The 25129-nt window shown below is 43.8% G+C and overlaps 1 protein-coding gene across 1 annotated transcript in view; it reads right to left on the bottom strand.

Annotated features, from left to right (window-relative positions):
- Positions 1 to 25129, bottom strand: part of CFAP95 (cilia and flagella associated protein 95) — a 54744-nt gene that overhangs the window by 1487 nt on the left and 28128 nt on the right. Inside the window, exon 5 of the mRNA XM_077816410.1 lies at positions 18067 to 18124. Within this exon, the coding sequence (XP_077672536.1) occupies positions 18067 to 18124 (58 nt within the window). The remainder of the gene's footprint in view (positions 1 to 18066; positions 18125 to 25129) is intronic.

Genomic DNA, 25129 nt, shown 5'->3' on the forward strand with positions numbered 1-25129 from the left:
ATAAAAGCCACAAGCTCCCCAACTCTCCTAGCTGAAGTGATTGCTGTTAGGAAGACTAATTTCATAAATACATGGAGAAGGGAACAGGAGGCCAAAGACTCCAATGGTGGATTCACAAGTGCCGACAGTAGGAGGTTAAGGTTCCAATTAGGAATTGGCACTGATACTGGAGGCTCTGACAAGACCCCTCAGAAATGTCATGGTCAAAGGGTGGGTATACATCACACAATTATCTGTTGGAGAATGGAAAGCGTTGATTGCTCCCAGGTGCACACACAATGAGCTAATGGATAAACCCAAAGACTTCAGGGAAAGGAGATATTCCAACAGTAGAAATGCCAAAATCCAATGGATGTACGTGGCAATGCTGGCACCAGATGAAAAATCTCTTCCACTTGACAGCATAGTATTTTCTCATGGAAGCCTTTCTGCAGTGTCTGAGGATGGATTGGACTTCCTTGCAGCAAGACTTTTCTATGCTTGTCACCCATCCAAAAGCTAAGTTGTGCGGTGGAGGGAGATCAAGCTGGAATGGACAGTTTTGCCTTTGTTCTGAGTTGGAAGGTTCAGCGACACATGGACATCTGGTAGATACTGGTGAACCAAAACTGTCTGAGCCATCAAGAAACCACTAGGATCACTGTCAATTTGTCCTGCTTGATCTTGTTCAGGACATGATGTAAGAGGGGAATGAGTGGGAATGCATACACTAGTGACTATGACCACTGAACCGTGAATGAATCCCCTCTGGAATTGTGCCCTTGAGCAACACAGGAGCAATAGGCTGGACATTTCTTCTTACTGGGATGCAAAGAGGTCCCATGACAGGGAGCTCCACTGACAGAAGACGTTCTGCACCACCAAATTGTGAAGTACCCACTCACAGTCTCTGTGCAAGTGGTCTCTGCTGAGGCTGTCTGTTATAGTGTTCATTACTCTGGGAAGGTGCACTGCTGAAAGGGTGATCTGGTGTCAGATGCACTAATTCCAGAGCTTGTCTCTTGTTTATTTAGAATACTGCTGTTATGTTGTCTGACATGATGTGAACATATGAAAAGCAGAAACCTTTTTCAAGCCTCATGCACTGCCCAAAGATTGATATGTAACTGGGACTCCTGTTGGGTCCAAGAACCTTGCAACCTTTGGATGTCCAGATGTGCTCCCCAACTTAGGGGGAAGGGGGCGGTCTGTGCTTAGATTCTTTGTAGGTGGAGGGGACACATAGGTAACCTCTACGAACACAGATTTCTTTTTTTCCCCCACCAGATGAGAAGACAGAACACTCTGAGGGATCATAACTTGACTAAGGTATCTCTATTCAGCACCCACACCATACACAGCCATGCCTGAAGGCAATGAAGATGGAGCCTGGTGAAGAGTGTTTTGTATCTGCAGGCAGCCATGTGTATGAGAAGGACCAGACAGAAATGAGCTGTTTTCTATGGACTCAGTCAGAGTTAGGTGATTTTGGAGGTCCTTGATTGCAAGGCCCTGTCTTTAGGTAAGTAAGCTTTGGGTGAAGTCAAGTCCAGAGTTGCTCCAATCAATTCTATAATCTGCATGGTGATTAAACCGGACATTTCTAGGTTCATTTGAAGTCCTACAAATTGCAGGAAACTGAGTATACTGTCCCGTGAGCAGCTAGTCATAGAGGTTAGAGGAAAAACTGGACTGCCCTGGCGATGCAAGTGTGTTGCTACCACCGCGAATTCCTTTGTGAAAACTCTTTGGGATGTCGAGAGGCCAAAAAGAACCCTGTACTTGTAATGTTCTAGTCCCACCAAAAAGCACAGAAAATTCCAGTGAGATGGGTGAATGTCTATATGAAAAGAGACATCCTTCAAACTGAGAACTGCAAACCAGTCACCTTTGTTGAGGAAAGGGATGTTGTGATAATTGGGCCTACAAATTTACCCTAATTGTGATCTCAACTGTAAAAAGTAAATGAAAGTTTATTTCACAATAACCTATAACAAACATTGATGGGGAAAGGAAGACAGACTGAATTAGTCCAAACACAAATGCCTACTGATCTAACTCTAGGACTGTGTGAAGATCATGCTTGGTACACAATAAAAGTGGGAACCAGAAGTCAGTGATGAAAATCAGTGTGTTGGAAACTATTTTGTCCATGAATTAGGCCTAATGAGGGTATGGACTATTCCATCCATCACTCCCTTTCGGGGTCCTTAAAGAAACAGACTTTAGGGAGAAAAATTGACTACTGGCATGATCTTCACCATCATGGCTGCCACCCCCATCATCTCCTAGGACCCCGGGTCCTACATCATGATCTTGAGAGATGTTCTGTCCTGACCAGGCCAGATAGAGGAACCCACTACCACTTCTGGATCCCAAAACACCACCTGGGATGAAAAAGGATTGAACTTTAACAACAGCAGCAACAGCAACTCCAGCCCATCTCAACTAACTTCTTATTTTTCCCCAAAAGGATAGTTATTACAATCTTTAATATAATCTAACAGACTGTCAGACAAGGGAGAGTTTTCCTTCTAAAAATACTCTCCAGCTAACAGGGAAAAGGAAAACGGGATGTTAATATGAAAGTCTTATGTAATACTTCATATTTTCAAAGACTGTTTTCCCTTCTTGTTGTGTTTGATAAAAGTTTTAAAAGCTTTTCAATGGTGTGTTTGCCATGGTATTAATCAGGCTGAGGTCTCTGAATACCAAAACCCAAATCTTGCTTAACACTGTTTCATATTGGACAGTGACTGGACTATTTTTACACCTTTAGCCCATATATTCCTCCTTAATTAATACAACAGAGATTATGGAATCCAGAGTGGTCATCCTGAATCTCAAACAGAATATGAAGACATTCAGCTGTCTGGGATCTAGAATGGGTCTCCTTTTTGGAATGAGGAAGTATCTCAAATAGGAAACCCTTCCCCCTGTGTTGAGGAGGCATGGGTTCTATGGCTCCTAACTGAAGATGGGCGTTTACCTCCTGTCTGAGGAGCCTGTCATGAGAGGGATCCCTGAAGAGGGACAGGGAGTGGGCATTTGGTGTAGGAATGGAAAGGAATTTGATTGTGTAACCAGTGGAGATAATCTCCAAGACCCATCTGTCTGAAGTAACATGTTGCCACACTGGAAAGAAATGGAACATGTGGCCACTGAAGGGGGTAGGGATTGTATGGATGCACCAAGACTGGTTTTTAGCTCTTGAAGGTCCCATCAAAATGACTTCTTGGCATGGGATAGCTGGTGAGGGGGGGAAGCAATGGTATGGGGTGCAGTCTGCCTGCAATGGTGTAACTTCTGGTTTCCTGGGTGGCTCATAAGCTTATTGATGGAAGAAGGGATGGGGAGTGAGACGCTGTTTATGACAGTGGCTTAGATTACTTCCTCCAAGGGGCTGGGATGTAAATCCCCAACGAGCAGAGGGTAACCTGGGAGTCTTTGAGAGAGTGTAATGATTTGTCTTTTTTTTTTTGCTGAACATAAGGTTACCCTTGAAGAGGAGGTTTTCTACCATTGTTTGGACTTCAGTAGGAAACCTCAATGACTGAAGCCAAGAAACCCACCTTATAACTACTGAAGTCTCCATGGAGCGGGAAGTAGGGTCAGTAGCTTTGAAAGATGTTTGGAGGGACAACTAAGCTATCCACCATCCAGAACAGCCTGAAATTGTAGATTGAGCTCCTGGGAAGCTTGCTAGCAAATGGAGACACCTTATTATAATGAGTCATTTCAATATCCAGAGCCTGGTAATTTGCCATCCGGAACTGTAGGCTAGTAAAAGAGAAGCTCTTCCTCTCAAGGAAGGTCCAGTTTTCTCCCTATTGGATGGGGTAACCAAGGCTACTTCAATCTGTTGTGCTTGGTACTGGCTTGAACTACTAGCAAAGTTGGGACAGGATGGGGGAAAAACATACTGCCTCTTTAGATGAGACAAAAGTATCTCTTCTCAGTCTTTTTTGGGGTTGGGGCACAGTTAACTGCAGTATGCCAAACAGCTGGAGCGAATTCTAATAAGACCCTATTGATGGGAAGTGCTACCTTACCAGGGCCCATAGTTTGAAGGATGCCCAGAAGCTTGTGAGTAGGGTCCTGAACTTCTTCCAGAGGGATCTGTAAAGCCTTCACAATCATCCTCAAGAGGTCCTGAAGTTGTTTAAAATCATCAGGTGGCGAATGTGAGACCAGCATCACTGCTTTGTCAGGAGCCAGGGAAGACAGAGCTGCAGATGGATCAGGCAGTTCCAGCTGGTTGGGGTGTTCCTCCTCTTCACAGTGCTTCTGGGTGGAAAGGGGGGGGGCTGAGGCTTTTCCCGCTAAGAAGAGTTGTGTTCATATTCCTGCTCTGATCCCTTGGAGTCAGGAGGCCCAAAGTATGGGACCCACGAGTGCCAATAAAGCCCAGATATAGGGTTGTACGGGTATACAACCCCATAGTGGAGGGCACCATTGGTCCCAGGCCTGCTGGTATGTCTTGTGGCACTGAGAGGGCACCCATGCCACATCTTGGCCATTGGAGTGGTCTGTGCATCGGCCTCAATCTTGCTGGAGGAATAAGAGTCCTTGGCATATACAGGCAGAGCTGTCAGTACCTCATGTCTTAAGCCATGATTGGTAGATTGAATTGGTGAGTGGCACACTTTTGGTGCTCACAGGTCAACATCCCAGCTGGTGGAAGGGACCAGGGAGTGGTGTACTGATGGTGTAAGTACCTCTCTGGAGATCACTGGAACAGAGATTAGCAGTGACTCTGAGTTGGTGTAGACCCTAGTTCCTCAAGAATAGCATAGCTAGGTCCAGCAGAAGAGTGAGAAGGGGCTCATGTATAGGTGAATTGGACAGTGCAGGAGGTAGCTGTTAGTACCACTGAGTCCCTCTTCCTCATGAAGTGTGGAACCGCCAGTGCAGAAGGTAATCACACTCTCCTTTCCTTCTCTGATGATGGAACCAGACCCATCCCTGGTTGAGCTGTGGGTATCCCTGTCTCTCAGTATTGGCCCATGTTTGCTGGGAGCTGCAGATGCATACTGGGGCATAGAGTCTTGTCTGAGTTAGAAGGGGTAGAGGAGGCAGACATGTTAGAGAGTTTAAGTGCAGATTTCAACTGCTTCTTAAGAGTGTTTCCTTTTACCTTCTTCCTATACACACCTGGTAGAGTCTTTAAATCTGCACTCTTACTGTCCATGACTGCAAAATGCCATGTCCAAAAGGGTGATAATGGCAGATCCTGCTGATGTACATGGGGTGTCAGCAACCCCAGGGTTGTGCTGTGGCCTTAGAGTTCCATCAAATGCTTCCTAACCCAGAATTCTCAAGATTGCACATGAATTAAATGAGACACTCCCCAAGGCAGCACAAAAAGGAGGCTTAGGGATCACTAACTGGGAATACCTGGGGCAGGCCAGGTGGGACATAAAGCTGAGGATTTGAGGCATAATAGGTGCTCTGAAGAGTGGGGGTGGCCTGGAAGATAACTCCTACCCCCAACACTACTCTAACTAGAATAAAATAAAACTATTTACAAAAAAAAAATAAACCTGAATAGAAGGCAGGAATGCTAGGAAAGCTGTGGATGCTCTTGGCCCATGAGCAGTAGAAAGGAACTAGAAAGCCAGTTGGTTCATGTCACCCATATGGCCTCAGTTTGGAGCACATGAAGGCACAGGAAAAGACCAATGGACACTACTAGTGAAGAATCTTTCAGTCTCGGGCATATGCGTAGCCATAGTGAATAGCTATACCAGTGGTTCCCAAACTTTAACAGCCCACGAACCCCTTTCACTAAATTGTGAAATCTCACGAACCCCCTCCTAAAAATGAATATTTCCAGGGATTTAAGTTTAAATTTCCTCCACACTCTGAGAGGCTCCTGCTGCTGGACCCCATTGACCGCCCTGGTCAACTGAGCTCCACTGAGCTTGGGCTGCAGGTCCTGCTGACTGCCGGGGCTCGGGCTGCCAGCCCCAACTGCCCGGCCCCGCTCTCCTTGGGACTCAGGCTGCCAGCCCCATGTGGAGCGCTGGGGTTCAGGCAGCCAGCTCCCGTGCTGATGGGGGCAGGGCTCGGGCTGCCTGGCCCCGCTCTCCCTGGGGCTCAGGCTTCCAGCCCCACGTGGAGCGCTGGGGTTTGGGCTGCTGACTCCCCCACTGATGGGGGCAGGGCTCAGGCTGCCAGCCCCAACTGCCCTGCCCCACTCTCCCTGGGGCTCGGGCTGTCTGCCCTGCAACTGGGTCCCACCTGCTGCCTCCAGTGCCCAGGGTCCTCTGGCCGCCATTAGTGAAATTTTTCTGGTGAACCCCCTGTAACTTTCTGCAAACCCCCAGGGGTTCGCAAACCCCAGTCTGGGAACCACTGACCTATAGGAACCAGCACTCAAAGGACCTTCGTGTTTCAGAATTTACAATGTGTTACAAAAAATAATTACCATGGTCTTCTTTTTAACTGTCTTTTTTTTATTAAAATAAATATCATCCATTCAAAGGAGTAATATCACTAACCATGTTTTCATTTCTTGGATTTGCTGCATAATGTATCAGGGCAATTGTTAGAAAGAAAAAAAATAAGAGCAATATTAATTCCTTCTGTGAATTTGCTTTAGCCCTGGTCTACACTAGGACTTTAGGTCGAATTTAGCAGCATTAAATCGATGTAAACCTGCACCCGTCCACACGATGAAGCCCTTTATTTCGACTTAAAGGGCTCTTAAAATCGATTTCCTTACTCCACCCCTGATAAGTGGATTAGCGCTTAAATCGGCCTTGCTGGCTCGAATTTGGGGTACTGTGGACACTATCCCAGAGTGCTCCATTGTGGACAGCACTCTCAACTCAGATGCACTGGCCAGGTAGACAGGAAAAGAACCGCGAACTTTTGAATCTCATTTCCTGTTTGGCCAGCGTGGCAAGCTGCAGGTGACCATGCAGAGCTCATCAGCAGAGGTGACCATGATGGAGTCCCAGAATCGCAAAAGAGCTCCAGCATGGACTGAACGGGAGGTACGGGATCTGATCGCTGTATGGGGAGAGGAATCCGCGCTACCAGAACTCCATTCCAGTTTTCAAAATGCCAAAACCTTTGTCAAAATCTCCCAGGGCATGAAGGACAGAGGCCATAACACGGACCCGAAGCAGTGCCGCATGAAACTGAAGGAGCTCAGGCAAGCCTACCAGAAAACCAGAGAGGCGAATGGCCGCTCCGGGTCAGAGCCCCAAACATGCCGCTTCTATGATGAGCTGCATGCCATTTTAGGAGGTTCAGCCACCACTACCCCAGCCGTGTTGTTTGACTCCTTCAATGGAGACGGAGGCAATACGGAAGCAGGTTTTGGGGATGAAAAAGATGATGATGATGATGAGGTTGTAGATAGTTCACAGCAAGCAAGCGGAGAAACCGGTTTTCCCGACAGCCAGGAACTGTTTCTCACACTGGACCTGGAGCCAGTACCCCCCGAACCCACCCAAGGCTGCCTCCTGGATCCAGCAGGCGGAGAAGGGACCTCCGGTGAGTGTACCTTTTAAAATACTATACATGGTTTAAAAGCAAGCATGTGAAAGGATTACTTTGCCCTGGCATTTGCGGCTCTCCTGGATGTACTCCCAAAGCCTTTGCAAAAGGTTTCTGGGGAGGGCAGCCTTATTGCGTCCTTCATGGTAGGACACTTTACCACTCCAGGCCAGTAACACGTACTCGGGAATCATTGTACAACAAAGCATTGCAGTGTATGTTTGCTGGCGTTCAAATAACATCCATTCTTTATCTCTCTGTGTTATCCTCAGGAGAGTGAGATATAATTCATGGTCACCTGGTTGAAATAGAGTGCTTTTCTTCAAGGGACACTCAGAGGAGCCCATTCCTGCTGGGCTGTTTGCCTGTGGCTAAACAGAAATGTTCCCCGCTGTTAGCCACAGGGAGGGGGGAGGGTTGAGGGGGTAGCCACGCGGTGGGGGGAGGCAAAATGCGACCTTGTAACGAAAGCACATGTGCTATGTATGTAATGTTAACAGCAAGGTTTACCCTGAAAGAGTGTAGCCACTGTTTTATAAAATGTGTCTTTTTAAATACCGCTGTCCCTTTTTTTTTCTCCACCAGCTGCATGTGTTTCAATGATCACAGGATCTTCTCCTTCCCAGAGGCTAGTGAAGCTTAGAAAGAAAAAAAACGCACTCGAGATTAAATGTTCTCCGAGCTCATGCTGTCCTCCCACACTGACAGAGCACAGACGAATGCGTGGAGGCAAATAATGTCAGAGTGCAGGAAAGCACAAAATGACCAGGAGGAGAGGTGGCGGGCTGAAGGGAGTAAGTGGCGGGCTGAACACCGGGCTAAAGCTCAAATGTGGTGGCAGCGTGATGAGAGGAGGCAGGATTCAATGCTGAGGCTGCTGGAGGACCAAACCAGTACGCTCCAGTGTATGGTTGAGCTGCAGCAAAGGCAGCTGGAGCACAGACTGCCACTACAGCCCCTGTGTAACCAACCGCCCTCCTCCCCAAGTTCCATAGCCTCCACACCCAGACACCCAAGAACGCGGTGGGGGGGGCCACTGGCCAACCAGCCACTCCGCCACAGAGGATTGCCCAAAAAAAAGAAGGCTGGCATTCAATAAATTTTAAAGTTGTAAACTTTTAAAGTGCTGTGTGGCATTTTCCTTCCCTCCTCCACCACCCCTCCTGGGCTACCTTGATAGTCATCCCCCTATTTGTGTGATGAATGAATAAAGAATGCATGAATGTGAAGCAACAATGACTTTATTGCCTCTGCAAGCGGTGATCGAAGGGAGGAGGGGAGGGTGGTTAGCTTACAGGGAAGTAGAGTGAACCAAGGGGCGGGGGGTTTCATCAAGGAGAAACAAACAGAACTTTCACACCATAGCCTGGCCAGTCATGAAACTGGTTTTCAAAGCTTCTCTGATGCGTACTGCGCCCTCCTGTGCTCTTCTAACCACCCTGGTGTCTGGCTGCGCGTAACCAGCAGCCAGGCAATTTGCCTCAACCTCCCACCCCGCCATAAACGTCTCCCCCTTACTCTCACAGATATTGTGGAGCACACAGCAAGCAGTAATAACAATGGGAATATTGGTTTCGCTGAGGTCTAAGCGAGTCAGTAAACTGTGCCAGCGCACCTTTAAACGTCCAAATGCACATTCTACCACCATTCTGCACTTGCTCAGCCTGTAGTTGAACAGCTCCTGACTACTGTCCAGGCTGCCTGTGTACGGCTTCATGAGCCATGGCATTAAGGGGTAGGCTGGGTCCCCAAGGATACATATAGGAATTTCAACATCCCCAACAGTTATTTTCTGGGAATAAATTCCCTTCCTGCAGCTTTTGAAACAGACCAGAGTTCCTGAAGATGCGAGCGTCATGTACCTTTCCCGGCCATCCCACGTTGATGTTGGTGAAACGTCCCTTGTGATCCACCAGAGCTTGCAGCACTATTGAAAAGTACCCCTTGCGGTTTATGTACTCGGCGGCTTGGTGCTCTGGTGCCAAGATAGGGATATGGGTTCCGTCTATGGCCCCACCACAGTTAGGGAACCCCATTGCAGCAAAGGCATCCACTATGACCTGCACATTTCCCAGGGTCACTACCCTTAACATCAGCAGATCTTTGATTGCGTGGGCTACTTGCATCACAGCAGCCCCAACAGTAGATTTGTCCACTCCAAATTGATTCCCAACTGACCGGTAGCTGTCTGGCGTTGCAAGCTTCCACAGGGCTATCGCCACTCGCTTCTCAACTGTGAGGGCTGCTCTCATCTTGGTATTCATGCGCCTCAGGGTAGGGGAAAGCAAGTCACAAAGTTCCATGAAAGTGCACTTATGCATGCAAAAGTTTTGCAGCCACTGGGAATCGTCCCAGACCTGCAACACTGTGCGGTCCCACCAGTCTGTGCTTGTTTCCCGAGCCCAGAATGGGCGTTCCACAGCATGAACCTGCCCCATTAGCACCATGATGCATGCATTGGCAGGGCCCATGCTTTCAGAGAAATCTGTGTCCATGTCCTGATCACTCACCTGACCGCGCTGACGTCGCCTCCTTGCCCGATATCGCTTTGCCAGGTTCTGGTGCTGCATATACTGCTGGATAATGCGTGTGGTGCTTAATGTGCTCCTAATTGCCAAAGTGAGCTGAGCGGCCTCCATGCTTGCCTTCGTATGGTGTCCGCACAGAAAAAAGGCGCGGAACAATTGTCTGCCGTTGCTCTGACGGAGGGAGGGGCGACTGATGACATGGCTTATAGGGTTGGCTTCAGGGAGCTAAAATCAACAAAGGGGGTGGCTTTACATCAAGGAGTATTTCAGGCAGGACTTCACGGAGGGTTCCAATAAGAAATGGTGCACCTAAGTTATTGTTCTTATTGGAACAAGGAGGTTAGCCTGGCCTCTGATTGATACATGGCTAGATTTACCTCGCTGCACCTTCTCTGTGAGTGACTGCAGTGTGACCTAGAGGAATGAGTCCCCTAGACAGGGGAGGGGGGGAGCAAATGAGTACAAAACAAATCTGGTCTATTTCTTGTTTTGATCCACTCCATCTATCTTTTACATCTTTGGCTGGCAGCAGACGGTGCAGAAGGACTGCATGCCATCCACATCTCATGGCTGCTCGGCAGAAGATGGTACAGTACGACTGCTAGCCATCCTCATCTCTTGCCTGCCCGGCAGAAGATGGTACAGTATGACTGCTAGCAATCCGTATCGCCTGCCTGCTCACCATAAGAGGTTCAATAGGACTGACTGCAGGACTAAAGAGAATGACCTGGTCAAGTCACTCCAAATTTAGTCCCTGCGCCCATGTCTGCCCAGGTGCTCCCGGCCGACGTGGCCAGGAGCACCTCGGACACGACGAGGATGGCTACGAGTCGTATTGCACCGTCTGCTGCCACAAGGCAATGGGTTGCTGCTACTGTGTAGCAATGCCGTACCGCGTCTGCCAGCACCCAGGAGACATACGGTGACGGTTACCTGAGCGGGCTCCATGCTTGCCGTGGTATGGCGTCTGCACAGGTAACTCAGGAAAAAAGGCGCGAAACGATTGTCTGCCCTTGCTTTCACGGAGGGAGGGAGGGAAGGGGGGCCTGACGATATGTACCCAGAACCACCCGCGACAATGTTTTAGCCCCATCAGGCATTGGGATCTCAACCCAGAATTCCAATGGGCAGCGGAGACTGCGGGAACTGTGGGATAGCTATCCACAGTGCAACGCTCCGGAAGTGGACTCTAGCCTCAGTACTGTGGAAGCACTCCGCCAAGTTAATGCACTTAGAGCATTTTCTGTGGGGACACACACACTCGAATATATAAAACCGATTTCTAAAAAACCGACTTCTATAAATTCGACCTTATTCCGTAGTGTAGACATACCCTTAGTAAAGGAGCACTATTTGGGATATTTATTTGCATTCTAGCTTACTTGGACATCTAGTTTAATAAACCAGGGCACCATATCATTATCCACATCCCAAAGGGAAGCTTACTCCTGTAGAAACAGGCCAGGGTTATATCTGACAGGGATATTGAGCACAAGATCCTACATTAATGAACCAATTTTTGTTTGGAATAGCTATTAATTTTACAGCAAGCCAAGGATGCTGAAAATTAGATGACCAGAGCTGCTGAACAAAACAAGGGGATTAAAAAAAATGTTTTGTTTGCTCACAGAATCAGAGTACTGAGCTTTATTAGAACTAGAAGGTTAGATGGTATATGCATGGGCAGTTATTGCCTAAGGGCTTGAGAGAAGGTATAAAACAATAAGTATAAAACTACAAGTCATAAAAAGAGACATCCTATTTGAGCGTCTCTCCTGCTGTATAAAATTACAAAACAGACATGAAATAATGAAGACTTCTTGAAAGTCTATTTTTTGCTCTATGGAGAATTCATCCCCCATTGTTTCTTTGTTTTGAACAATACTGAAGAAGTGTTTACTTCCTTTGAATACTGTTAAACTAACATATGTCATATTTCTTGTTTGATGGATATTGCTATCCTGTATCATTAAAAAATGTTTTGACTAACCACCTATATGGGTTTTTTAAGTGTATTTCATAGGCTATGGTCTGTATCAAATTTTTTTGTTTAAACCTGTTTCTTTATAAATGTAGAAAACATAGCAAATGATACAAATATATTTAATTATAATTAAGAAAGCTTTTCTGCTCCCTTTAATCAACAAAAAGCTTTCAAAAAGAGTGTAAATACTTGTCAAAGATCCTACCAAGTACCCTGTTCCAGCTGCCCACCAGGACTGCTGTAATGGGAATCCAAGCCTTTGCTACTCTGGATCCCTGGGGTGTTTCAAGCTCCAAATGCTTCAGCAGGCTCCAGTACTGATTCCTCTCTAGACTTCTCTGGCACATTTCCTGGGCACTGACTCGCAGTCTGTTCCCATTTCCTAGAAAGGTTGCTTCTCAGCCCACTGCTCTGGGCCCCAGGAACAGAACTGAATGATCCCTGAGATATCCTGGTAACTCAAAACACCCCCTTTTCCCAGAATTCTACCCAAAGGAGTGAAGGTTCTGGTTTACAGTTTAATAACTCTCTCTCAGGGCATGAAGTACGTGTGAAGCAGTCAATAAACAGACTGTACAGAGTATAACACCTTTATGCACAGGTGCCAGCTTCCTCATTTCCCCAGGGGCGCTTGACCCCTGCTCGGTCCCAGGTCCTGCCCCCACTCCACCCCTTCCAAGGCCCCACCCCTTATTATCACACCCATTCTGCCTCCACCCCAGTGGCTTCTGCACACCACTGAACAGCTGACAGCAGTAGGCGGGAGGCCCTGGGAGGGAGGGGGAGATGCTGATCGGCAGGGCCACCAGCAGGCGGGAGGCACTAGGGGGAAGGGAGAGGATCTGATCTGTGGGGCCGCCAGTGGCTGCTGAACACCCACAATTTTTTTTTCCATGGGTGCTCCAGCCCTGGAGCACTGACAGAGTCTGCGCCTATGGCTTTATGTTCTTTTATACTTAATTGTGTCATGCACTGGAGAGTATGAATCATACAAAAGAATGAACAGATGACACCACAAATAACCCTCACTTTCTAGTCCACTCTGGCTTTGTGAGTCCTTGGGAAACCAGATGGATCGAGGCAGGCAGAGTTCCCACCAAATGCAAGCTAGTGCATACTAGCTGGTCTCTCCCTCATGCTTCTGTGACATTGCTCACTCCTGCCCCATCCTTCCTCTTTCTGCCTCACTCCCCCTATTCCTGTGTACTTCTTTATTTAAAACTCCTTGTGGTCAGCTGGTCTCTTTTGTTCTACTCCTGGTAACTTTCCATTGCTCCTACCTTCCTGCCTCCTTTCTGGAGCCAGCTAAAACTGTTTTCTAAGGATGCAGCTCATCCACTGTCCCAGATGTTTGCACCTGAATCGGGTCTTTAAGTCCTAAGCACCTTTGTATTGTACCGGTCTGGTGCATACATGCTACAGGGCCTGTCAGCAATGGTGGACCAACACACATATAAGCACTCAAGACACAACAAATTTTCATAACACAACTTCACAATATCAATCAAAATTCATAAGCGGTACAGGTACTGCCTCACTATCACATACCATTCTACTGTAGGTTAATATGTTCTTGGCAAATACAGTAATGCAAACTGTCATATATCTAATGAAAGAAAAATGGCCAGTTAAGCATGGCCAACATTCTAGGGGTGATCTATCAAAACACTCAGTCAAATGACAATTGACCTTTGTGTGCAAACACTTTACAGAATAAGTTATGCCATTTAAAGGGCAGATGGCCAGGATTCTCATCCTACCAAAGCACACAAAGTAAGGCATCCAGACCATAACATGAACCCTCTTTTCCTTCCCCAAGTTAAGTACTCCATTAAACTTTCCATTTTTGGTGCATAAAAACAGAAATTTTACCTTAATTTTTATTTATATCAGTATGTGATTTCTATCACTTCCAAGTGAAAAGTTTCTACATTTATTATAAATATATGTTGCAAAGTAGTTTCCAACGATAATAAAATGCAAACAAGCTAGATTACTTGTCTATAGGCTTGCTCCTACTTCTCAATGGGTCAATGAGAGTTTTGCCATTCACTTCAGTGGGAACAGGTTCATTTATGTGTCATTTATTCTGTTTGTTTTTTGTTCCTTTTCTGCCTTCCTCTGAAGCACCAGAGATAGCCACAGCTGGAGCTGGAACACCAGATGGGGTGGGCTCGTGCTTTAAGGTGGTACAGAGAATTCTCTTTCTCTGATGCTCTGTTGGTGAGTCTTGCCCACATTCTCATGGTCAAAACTGATTGTCATTTTTGGAGTCAGGAAGGAATTTTCCTCCAAGTCAGATTAGCAGGGACCTTGGGGCTTTTCACATTTCTCTGCAGCCTGGAGCATGGGTCACTTGCTAGAATCCTCTGGGTCAGTCTCACGAAAACAATTGTCTCCAATTGCAGGAGCCTCCAGCATTGGTGCATCTTGGTCCCTCCTGGTCTCTGCCTGTGGTACATAATAGGTTTAGTCTCCTGAGGGTTATAAATACTTTAATCCAGGTTATTGGGTTCAATGCAGGAAGAAGTGATGGCCTGTGGCATGCTGGATGTCAGACTAGGTGATCTGATGGTCTCTTCTGGCCTTGAACTCCATGCCTCCATGATTATGATTTATACTTATCCTTTTCCTATTGAACACATAAGATATTATTGAAATTGTTTTGTTGTGAATACTGTATATTCTTTCCTGATTTCAATTTTTCACATTGTTTGGACATGATGTGCTAAGCAAAATATCATAGAATTTCAACAAATTTGTCCCTTAGAACAGAACAAACAAGCAAAAACAGAAGTCTTTCAGGATCTTATGCTTGGCCTGTGATAAAAAGAAACTTTTCCCGGTATTTATAGTAAATTTTTGTTCAAAGATGGGAAAGTTCTGCTGTAAATAGTCCCTTTTTATACTAGTTTCTTTCCTATAAAATTTCTCATTGCTGCTATCGCTGGTTGAGCTGCAATCTAGTGTAGACAGAACTTCAGGCAACCACTGGCATTTTAACCACTGGGTTGTCTGACCAGCTAAGCATACTGACAGACCAGGACTGGGAGGTACAGAGGATTTGCAAAATGTCTCAGTCAATGAGAGCTGCAGGTGCTCAGTGCTTCTGAAAAACTCAGAAAATTACTTAGGTGCTTAAATATGGATTCCAAAGACCCCCCTTTTCTTTTCTTTTTTTTCAAATCTGGGCCCTAAATAGCTGTGATATGCATTTCATTCAATTACTGTGGTTGCTGTGATGCATTGCAAAGTCATGCAATGACGTGGTATTGCATCATCTTATGGTGACAGGATGCAACAGGGGAAAGAGAATGGGGGGTTGAGAGGCGAGGAGGTGTCTAAAAGTTAATCAAGTCCCAAAGTAGGCCCCTAGCCACTCAAGCACAAGTATGTATGTATGTATGTATATAAACATGGACAATGTGTGGAGCTGTAGGGGAGGAGGGTACCTCTCTGGTGCTACCCTCCCGCATTACTATGAATATCATCATTTAGGAGATGACTAGATCAAGACAGAGAATCTGTATTGATTTAAAAACAACAAATAAAAAGAGAGGGCTTAGGGTCCTTCCTTAGAAAATTTTTGAAACACTTGATGCAATTCCTTGCATTATAGAAGATTTTAAACTTGCCAGAGGAAAGTTGTGTTTTATTAAACTATCAACCAACATACATCAAAGCTGCCAAATCCAACACACCCCACCAGATAAAAGCAGAGCAATGTGACACTCTTGGTTCACGCAGGGCAGTAAGTGGGTAAGTTGACAGCTGTCTTGCACCTCTGAGTGCCTTAATGCAATGCTATGCTTCTGTGTCTGACAGCTCTGACACCAATAGCAAGCATACAAGCAGGCAGGTCACACCCTAGTTTCCACCATACAGTTACTCTTTGCAGTGTGACCTCAACAACCCTTCAGCCCCAAGTTCTCCCTCCACAATGTCTTTCTCCACAGTTGTGAGCACCTCTTACTGTAGCACCCACAAAATCTTATTTCACTGCTCCTTTAAAGACAGTACAGTGAAGCTTATTAACTAAACGTAGTTAACTTATTAACTTAACGCTCCACTTCAGTCAAAGCACTGAGCTGCATAATGGTAAAAGTAAAACAAGTTTATTAAAAAAGGGACATAGGTTTAAGTGATACCAAGAAAAGGAATAAGAATAGAAATGGCTACAAACAACAGTAAAAATATTTTTCTAAGACAAAAACTCAACAAACGAGTCCTTTGTTCAAAGAAGGTTTTCTCCCCATAGTCATTCTCCCAGCATGGCTGGCCCATTCTTTAGCCAGGACCTAACACACAGAGCTCAAAGTACTTCGTTTCTCTGACTCCTTTGGTGAAGGATAACTTAGATGGCTCTCTCCCCTTCTTTGACAGTAAAGTAAATCTTTCAAATGTATTCATTGAAAAATAAGCCCAAAGTTTCTCTGTCCTCCTTGGCTGTAGATGTCATGCTGTCTTCCCCACTGCTTGTTACCTTTGTTTACCTTATATGTAAATGTACCTTCACTGTCTCTGCCTGATGACCAGGCTGGTCAAATAGAAACACGTATTCCTTTGTCTAGGGCAGACTGGGTTTATGCATTGCTTGGCAAACAAACACAATTCTAGCACATATTTATAACTCTTTGTACATACCCCATTTGTACATCATGCAATGATTTTGGTACCAGTTTGTATATGATTTTTCCATGACACCTTTTAGATACAGATTATGACAACAGTGTGTTAATGTAGAGAGTATGTCAGGCCTAACAAGAATTGCTGAAACTATGCTGAATCAAGCTTCCTCCTTATACCATGTCACCCAAGGGACCAGACAGAGCCATTTTGTTGCTCCTGGGCTTTTTTTCTCTGGGGTGAGGGGTGCTGAAATAGTATCTCTTCTTCTATCCCATTGAAGCTTTCAGTGAGATTCCTTATTCCTCCCCCTCTTTCCCTGAAGAGAAGGCAAAGCTGTTAAGAGGACTCATCTTCATGTAAAAGAGGCTATTAAGGGACACATCTTCTCTCCTCAGATGTTGTTCCACATATTGGGGGGAAGACTAGAAGCCCCAGAAACTCCACAGCCAGGTGTCAGGTCCTTCTGCTGCTCCTATTTTAGATTCCCATGGATGGCGAGTCCTCAATTCACCAGTCAGTGAGATGGAGCAATCAGCACTCCCTCATGTTCCCTCCTCATTTTAACCTCTACCTTTTATTTCTAGAAGTGGTCCCCTCTCAGTCAATGCTGAGGTACTTTGCTAGGCCAGTGTCCGAGAGCTTACACATATATATGCTGCATCTTTTATACAAACACCGGACTTCAGACTCCATGTCTGACAGGCAAGCATCTTTCATGAACAATGTATTTAGATTACAATAAAAATTTGTTTAAAAATATGGAAGAGTCTCTAAGAGGGTACAGTAATCAATTCCATGCTCAAAAAAAAAAAAAAAAAAAAAAAAGCAGCTTTCCCAAAACCTTTGGTTTTCCCTCCAAAAAACTGGTATTCCTTTAAGTTTTTATTTTATTTTCATTATTATTTAATTCCAGTTTTGTATTTGTTACTATACACACAATAACACAATTCTTTCACTCCTTGTATCAAGAGAACACTGATACTCATGCATGTGGTGGTGAAAAAAGAAGATATACAGAAATGAATTCTTTAAGCTTTTATCATGCTGAAGCATCAATAAGTTTAATCAAAGATGGAAAGAAAGTTATAAATATCTTATTTTCCACAAAACACTGAACTTGTGTGGTAGATAACCAAGAAAGGACAGAAAATAGCTGTGGAGGGAAATCTTAAATAAACAGTTTGCTAGCAAGTTATAAGCAAATGAAGAACTGTGTCCCTGTAGTATATAAACTTAAAAATAAATTATAGCTGTTATAACGGTCTCACTTAATTACTGACTCCCATAGTTATATTGCTAATGGCTCTATGCAAATATGAACAAATCAATATTTCAAAAGCAGCCTCTTCTTTTCCCAAGGTTAATTAAATACTCTCAATATGAAGCTACATGTAAAACATCACTGTAAAATAGCACTTTTCTTCTCCATATACTTACATATGGCGTATAATCATATGGAGGAACATAGTCTATACGGTATGTTGTATCCAGATACCTACGATGCACAAAACAAAAAAGTAAGGTATACAGTATCACAAATACCTTTTCATTAAGGTCAGTTTATTTTATAGATAATGGAAACATTAGGATAACAACCATTTTTAGAAGTGCAGTTAACTGTTTAAAGTCTTGTCAAATCTGGTCACAATAAATTAGTCCAAAAAGACTGTCCTTCACTTCGTGAATAAGGTTGACTGAGCAAATGTACGCTGCAATTTACTTCCCTCTTTCTACTTGGAAAAAAGGAAATTCTAGGTCAGAATCCAGAGGCAGACTATTTTTATATTAATTTAACTGGGAGCAGTCCTTATACTGAGCCATATAGTGCTACGTTTTCAGATATACGTGTGCAAAAATTCACCCACCTATTTGCATACCTCCGCCTATATAAGCAAGTACTGAGATGTGCACACAGAGTTAGAGCTTTGCATGCTCACACTGATGTGTATGCACAGCCCTCCATTTTCACTTTTAAGTACTTACACCTATAAGCTGGGCACATATATATCTGAAAATATGGCCTGATATCTTCCTTTGTAAGATATTGTAACTGTAATACAAAATCTTTCTCTATTATAGCTTGAATTAAAAGAACATCCTTCGTTTCATAAGAGATATGTAAGTTAGAAAACAGTAGAGAGGTTAGCCATAGGTATCATTCACAAGAGCAAAGTGGAGCAATTCCTACTACAACCTTCCAATTCAAAGTTTAAATCAGCATTTTTTCCTATAGTTGAACTATGTTTATGTGCTGTAGCCTGTAGGATTATCAGTGCTGTTAGAATAACTGAGCATTCTCCACCCACTGTCTGTCTGCCAGGTGCAGTGCTAATGCACCCCAGACTTTGTTCCTGTCAGTTCAAAGGAAGGAGCACTCACCTTAAAGTACAATGGGGGAGAAATTATCAGCAGACTTATAGGTAGATAAGCAGCAGAAAATAAATATGTTCAGGACATAGGACTTGTTCTGTAACATAGTAGATTCAGCTGCACAGAGTTTAGGCAGGTATTTAACTATTTAGGTACTACATCCAGCAAAGTGGAACCCTCCAGACCATGCTCAGAGGAGTCTTACAATGAGAAGAGAGCGGCTCTATATACAATTCTTGTAAGGTCTCTGGTGGTAATTGGAAAGTGGTTAGAGAGTACTAGATCAATATAAAAAAGCTGTAGGATCTTTTCAGGTGGCTGTCAATGCATTTTTCTAGGGCAGGAGTTCTCAAACTGGGGGTCGCAACCCCTTAAGGGGTCACAAGGTTATTACATCAGGGTCACGAGCACATGCATGAAACCGAGAACAACTGCTAAAATAAATATATAATTTAAATCTAGCGTTTCAGAAAATTACACATACCTTTCCATCACAATGCAGTGTATTTACTTCAAAAAGTATTGTAAATGTATAATGCAGAGATTCTTGCTCCTAAACAAAATATATATTTGGTATCATCACCACTTTAAGGAAATTGGACTCTGGGGATTGTAGTATGGTGCACACAGGTTTGTTATCTTGAGACTGAAAAGGTGGGACTGAGACAACATTAGAAGTCTTGATTGTTCAGCAGCTAAAGAGCTGTATTAGACTGCAGACAAATCAGAACACTGAGATTGGCAACAACAAAAAAAGCAAATCTATAATTTAACAGTCAGACATACTGGTGGCGTGGCGCTGGGCCACCCCAAAATTTGCCTTAGCCCCCCTGTAGCCACCCCTCCCAGTGCAAAGGTCAAGTGTTATACAGGGAGTAAGGGTGGCATGGTATAGCATTACCACCCTTATTTCTGCAGTTCTGCGCTGCTCCTGGTGGCAGCACCTCCTTCAGAGCTGACCAGACCACTTTCTGGTCACCCAGCTCTGAAGGCAGTGCCACTGCCAGCAGCAGCACAGAAATAAGAGTAGCAATGGGACACTGAGTCTGCTATGAAAAGTAATACTGACAGAGTTTCTTCACACCCCTCCCCCAATATTAAAAAATAACTTTTCTGATTATAACAATCATTTGATAAAAATGTGTTTTAGATTTAATTTAAAAACAGTGAGAAATGGTAAATTCATTTTAAACAATAGGGTTATAAATTTAGCATTTAAAATAGTGTTAATACAAAAAAATGTGTTTTTAATTTATAAGGGGTTAGGGTCGCACTCAGGCTTGCTGTTTGAAACCAGGCTTCCCTGGTTCTTGTCATGCAGACAGAAAGCAGAAGACCGGAAGTCCGAAGTGCAGGCAATGCAACGTTTATTGGGGTTAGTTCCAAGCAAGCATATCCATTGCTCTACACGCTGACACAGTCTGTTTCCCAGTGTTCCATTCCAGCTCTGACACTGCACAGCCTTGCTTGTGTCCCTATCCCCCATTCCCACCTCCTCCTCCTTAGCAGGCCCAAATACTTGCAGTACACGCCCTAGTCACACCCCTTGCAACTTATGGTCATGTTCCGTTTTGGAGGACGGGAAGTCTGGGGTCTTTATCCCACCTCTTTTGTATCCCACGGGAGGGGTAAGGAGTGAGGTTGTGTTCTGGACAAGGCCAGGCCTTTCTTTGGTTTTTAGGGTGTCTTATGCCTCCTCCCCAACCCCCTTAACCCTTCTAACTGGTTGCCTGACTTTGGCTTGAGAGAGGAGCCAGGCAGCCTTCCCGTGTATGCTCATATATTACACTCCCACCATACCCCGTAACACTTTAGCGCTATCCCTTATCTTTTCTCATTGTACTAAAAGCCCCATCTGCTTGTGGGAAATGCTACACACCATGTCTTTGTTCATTGCTCTTCACACATATTAGTGTAAGATATAAGAGTATCAAAAAGTCAAACCCAATATTTTATCTCAGGCTGACAAACAAGCCTATATACTAACTGGGGTTGCCAATACAAAAAGTTTCAGAATCACTGGTCTGGGGATCCCAATGATTAATGTTGCCTTGTGTCCAGATCCAGGACTTGCCTCACAATTAGTCATCAGAGAGTTACCTGGGAATAGTAACCCAGATCTTTCCTCTGTCCGTCACCTATTTGTGCAGCTAAGAGCAGACAGCCAAGAGAGTGAAATAGAAGTTTAGTGCTGTCCAAATACTGTTGGTCAGTTTTTGGATGGCAGAGTGCAGGCTCATATATCTTTTAATTTAAATGAAGCGCCTCCAACAGCTTGGAGGAAGAAAGGGATGTCAGCTTTAATAATTTGGTGGCGTTACGGCAATAGATGGAGGGGTCTCTAGAGGTAGAATCCCTGAAGACAGGTCAGGGACCTTGCCTTCTACATACAGTCCTCAACCAGAGTCAGGTACAGTTCAGTCTAGCTATTGCATGAGGCAACTAGACAGAGATAAAGAAAAGGAGAAAGGTCCAGTTTACTAGCTAAGCTATATCACTAAACAGCATCTATGGAAGACTGACTCATAATATTTAAATGCATGTTGCTGGATAGGACAAAGGCAATGGGAAAAATGTTAGCCTTAAGTGATGTAGCAGAGAAGATTTTAACTCTGGTGGGATGGAAAATTCATAATGAGTGATTTATTCAGTTTGGACATCGTGATTTTCTCTAACAGAGTTGGTTAACTGGTTTAGTGATAATTTTGGTTCAATCTTTAGTAAACAGTGGTTTGTATTTCAGATTCCACAACAGGGTTCTTTGCTAAAAATGAGCAAGGCCTGAGCTCAAATCTCCAAAAGTATAAGTGCTAAATTGCACTTGTACATGTTTAATTTTGATACACAACTACTGCAATTTATACATATTTGCATATTTGTATAAAATGGCCTTATTCAAACGTAAAAGCACATTTTAGAATGAGCACTTTTGAAGATTTAGCACTGGATGATTTCTCTTCTTGATGGAAAATGGTCTTTTAAAATGATGCCTAAAAACTGGCAGGAAAATGTGATGGTTATGTGAAGTGGCCAAACAAATTACATTTAGCTCCTGTCCCTGGCCTTCAGTAACTATACATTTCAAAGATATAGTCCAAAGACTACTTTTCCATTTTCTCCTACTTACTTGAAGGACACTTTGGGCTCTATAAATAAAATAAAGACTGCAACATCCTTTGATCATCCTCACCAAACATTATGTGTTGGTCTTAAAGTATACCCTCTCTGAAGATCCTACTCCAAGGCAATGACTAACTTTTTGAAATGGGTTCAAAGCTATCATCAAAAGCAGATGATCCAGTTAAAATGAACCCCTTAGACTACGTAGCTTTTAAGAAGGAATCTGTACGGTAAATATCAAGTTTGTGGATTTGGCTAGCTTACCCACCATTATATTCAACAGGGCTATCATTGCCTCAATTTTTTATTTCCTTTTCTTCTATTTAAAAATATATATACCGGCAGCTGCACAGCTACTCTTTTTGTTTTGCACTTAAAAGAAAATTGTGTCCATTTTGCTCAAACCAGCAATACACAAGTTTGTTGAGAGAGAATCACTTCTCATCATGAATAAACTGATATGTATTTGAATAACCCACAGGCAAGGCAAAGCAATGCAGGAAATTCAACAAGATGTAACTCACAAAGTTCCTGACTTATTTTTAATGGGGAGGGTCTTATGGGTCCACAGAGGGGATATAGCCCTGCAACCACGTGAGTTTACAGAGATCAGCAACGAAATCCTGGGTATCTCCAGGCCTCATGTGGAGTACGGGCCTCTGCACTATACCCTGTTCCCTCAACATGAAACCTGGAAACACAGATCTCTCAGATTATTGCTATTTGTATTGCAGTAGCATGTAGGAGCTCCAGTCATGGATCATAACCTATTATGCAGAGGTCATTATGTCAGGTACCATCTGTATATAGCTGAGCCATACCAATGTCCATACACAAGGATCCAGACACCAGGCTCCCCTAACCTAAGATGCCACTCTCACAGGGCTCTCTCAAAAGAGCTTCTGAAAGGGTTGAAAAAATGTTACACTGGCTCCCCTCACCTTCCTCTAACAGATTTAGGGTCAATGGAATAGATTTTTATCTGCTTTCATCTCCACTACATTGCACACAACTTTCTTTAAAACAGAAGAGTGAGGGCCAGCATTTAGAAATGTAGTTCTCTAAAGTTAGACAACTAAATCCATATTTCATACCTAAATAAAATACTTGATTTTCAGCAATGCCAAGAATCTACAGCTCACACTGAAGTCAATAAGACCAGAGGACGTTTAGTATAACTGAAAAAATCAAGCCACCAATTTAGGTACCTAAACATGGATATAGGTTTCTAGCTTTGTGCATCCAAATTCCAAAATCTGGGCCTAGATGTTTTTCAAATGTGATTGGCAAGGAACAGCATAACAATTTAAAGTCACTTCACCATATACAGATTTACTGAAAAATTTGTACCCAGAATCCAGTTCAGGTTCTTCTTTTTCAATTAACTGACGCATAGGAAGAGGCCTTTGACTTCAACAAGGACTTCATTTCACTCTCTGTTTTAATCTAGTACAATAAATCAGGTAAAGTCTAATAATAGCCAGTACAGAGAAAAATATACTTGAAAGCAATACTAATCAGGTTAGAAATCAAATTTTCTGAAAAATAAATTCTCTGTTTATGAAGTTAATCCATTACTTTCTAATTTGTTTATAACATTTGCAAATGTTATATATCTCACTATCCTAAATCACTTGAATTATTTTTCCCCCTTCAAATTGTTAGCTTCAACACCTCAGCAGATCTCAACTACCAGGACAGAATACAAACAGAAAAGTGGGCTCCAAAGTAGCCGGAAAGCAAACAATAAAAGGTATATAGGCTAAATCAGTACCTGTCGACACTAGCCATCAGTATATTGATGCATTGAGAAGAAAACAATATCATCCCTAGTGACTTGCCTACACAGTGAAGAAGGGTGACAGAACAGGACCTTGGCCCATCTCATGAGAGCACCATCGAGACAGAAGAGCAATCACACAACGATACTTTCTCAGTCCTTTCAGACAGTAAGGAACACAGCCATTCAAGTACCATTCTGGAACACTCCCAGGGTCTATATTAATCTCTGTCAATCAAATGTCATGGTCAATGGTACAAAAGAGTTGCCATGAGCAGATCATTAACAGAGATGATTGGTTTCAGAGTAGCAGCTGTGTTAGTCTGTATCTGCAAAAAGAACAGGAGTACTTGTGGCACAGTAGAGACTAACAAATTGATTTGAGCATAAGCTTTTGTGGGCTACAGCCCACTTAATCAGATGCATGCAGTGGAAAATACAGTAGGAAGATTTTATATACACAGAGAACATGAAACAATGGGTGTTACCATACACACTATAATGAGAGTGATCAGTTAAGGTGAGCTATTACCAGCATGAGAGAAAAAAAAAAACACAACCTTTTATAGTGATAATCAAGATGGGCCATTTCCAGCAGTTGACAAGAATGTTTGAGAAACAGTAGGGGGGAAAATAAACATGGGGAAATAGTTTTTCTTTGTGTAATGACACATCCACTCCCAGTCTTTATTCAAGCCTAATTTAGTGGTGTCCAGTTTGCAAATTAATTCCAATTCAGCAGTCTCTTGTTGGAGTCTGTTTTTGAAGTTTTTTTGTTGAAGAATTGCCACTTTTAGGTCTCTAATCGAGTGACCAGAGAGATTGAAGTGTTCTCCGACTGGTTTTTGAATGTTATAATTCTTGACGTATTATTTGTGTCCATTTATTCTTTTATGCAGAGACTGTCCGGTTTGGCCAATGTACACGGCAGAGGGGCATTGCTGGCACATGATGGCATACATCAGATTGGTAGATGTGCAGGTGAACAAGCCTCTGATAGTGTGGCTGAAGTGATTAGGCCCTATGATGGCGTCCCCTGAATAGATATGTGGACACAGTTGGCAACGGCCTTTGTTGCAAGGATAGGTTCCTGGGTTAGTGTTTTTGTTGGGTGGTGTGTGGTTGCTGGTGAGTATTTGCTTCAGGTTGGGAGGCTGTCTGTAGGCAAGGACTGGCCTGTCTCCCAAGATCTGTGAGTGATGGGTCGTCCTTCAGGACAGGTTGTCGATC

This window comes from Eretmochelys imbricata, chromosome 5 (genome assembly GCF_965152235.1).
Source record: "Eretmochelys imbricata isolate rEreImb1 chromosome 5, rEreImb1.hap1, whole genome shotgun sequence".
NCBI lineage: Eukaryota > Metazoa > Chordata > Testudines > Cheloniidae > Eretmochelys > Eretmochelys imbricata.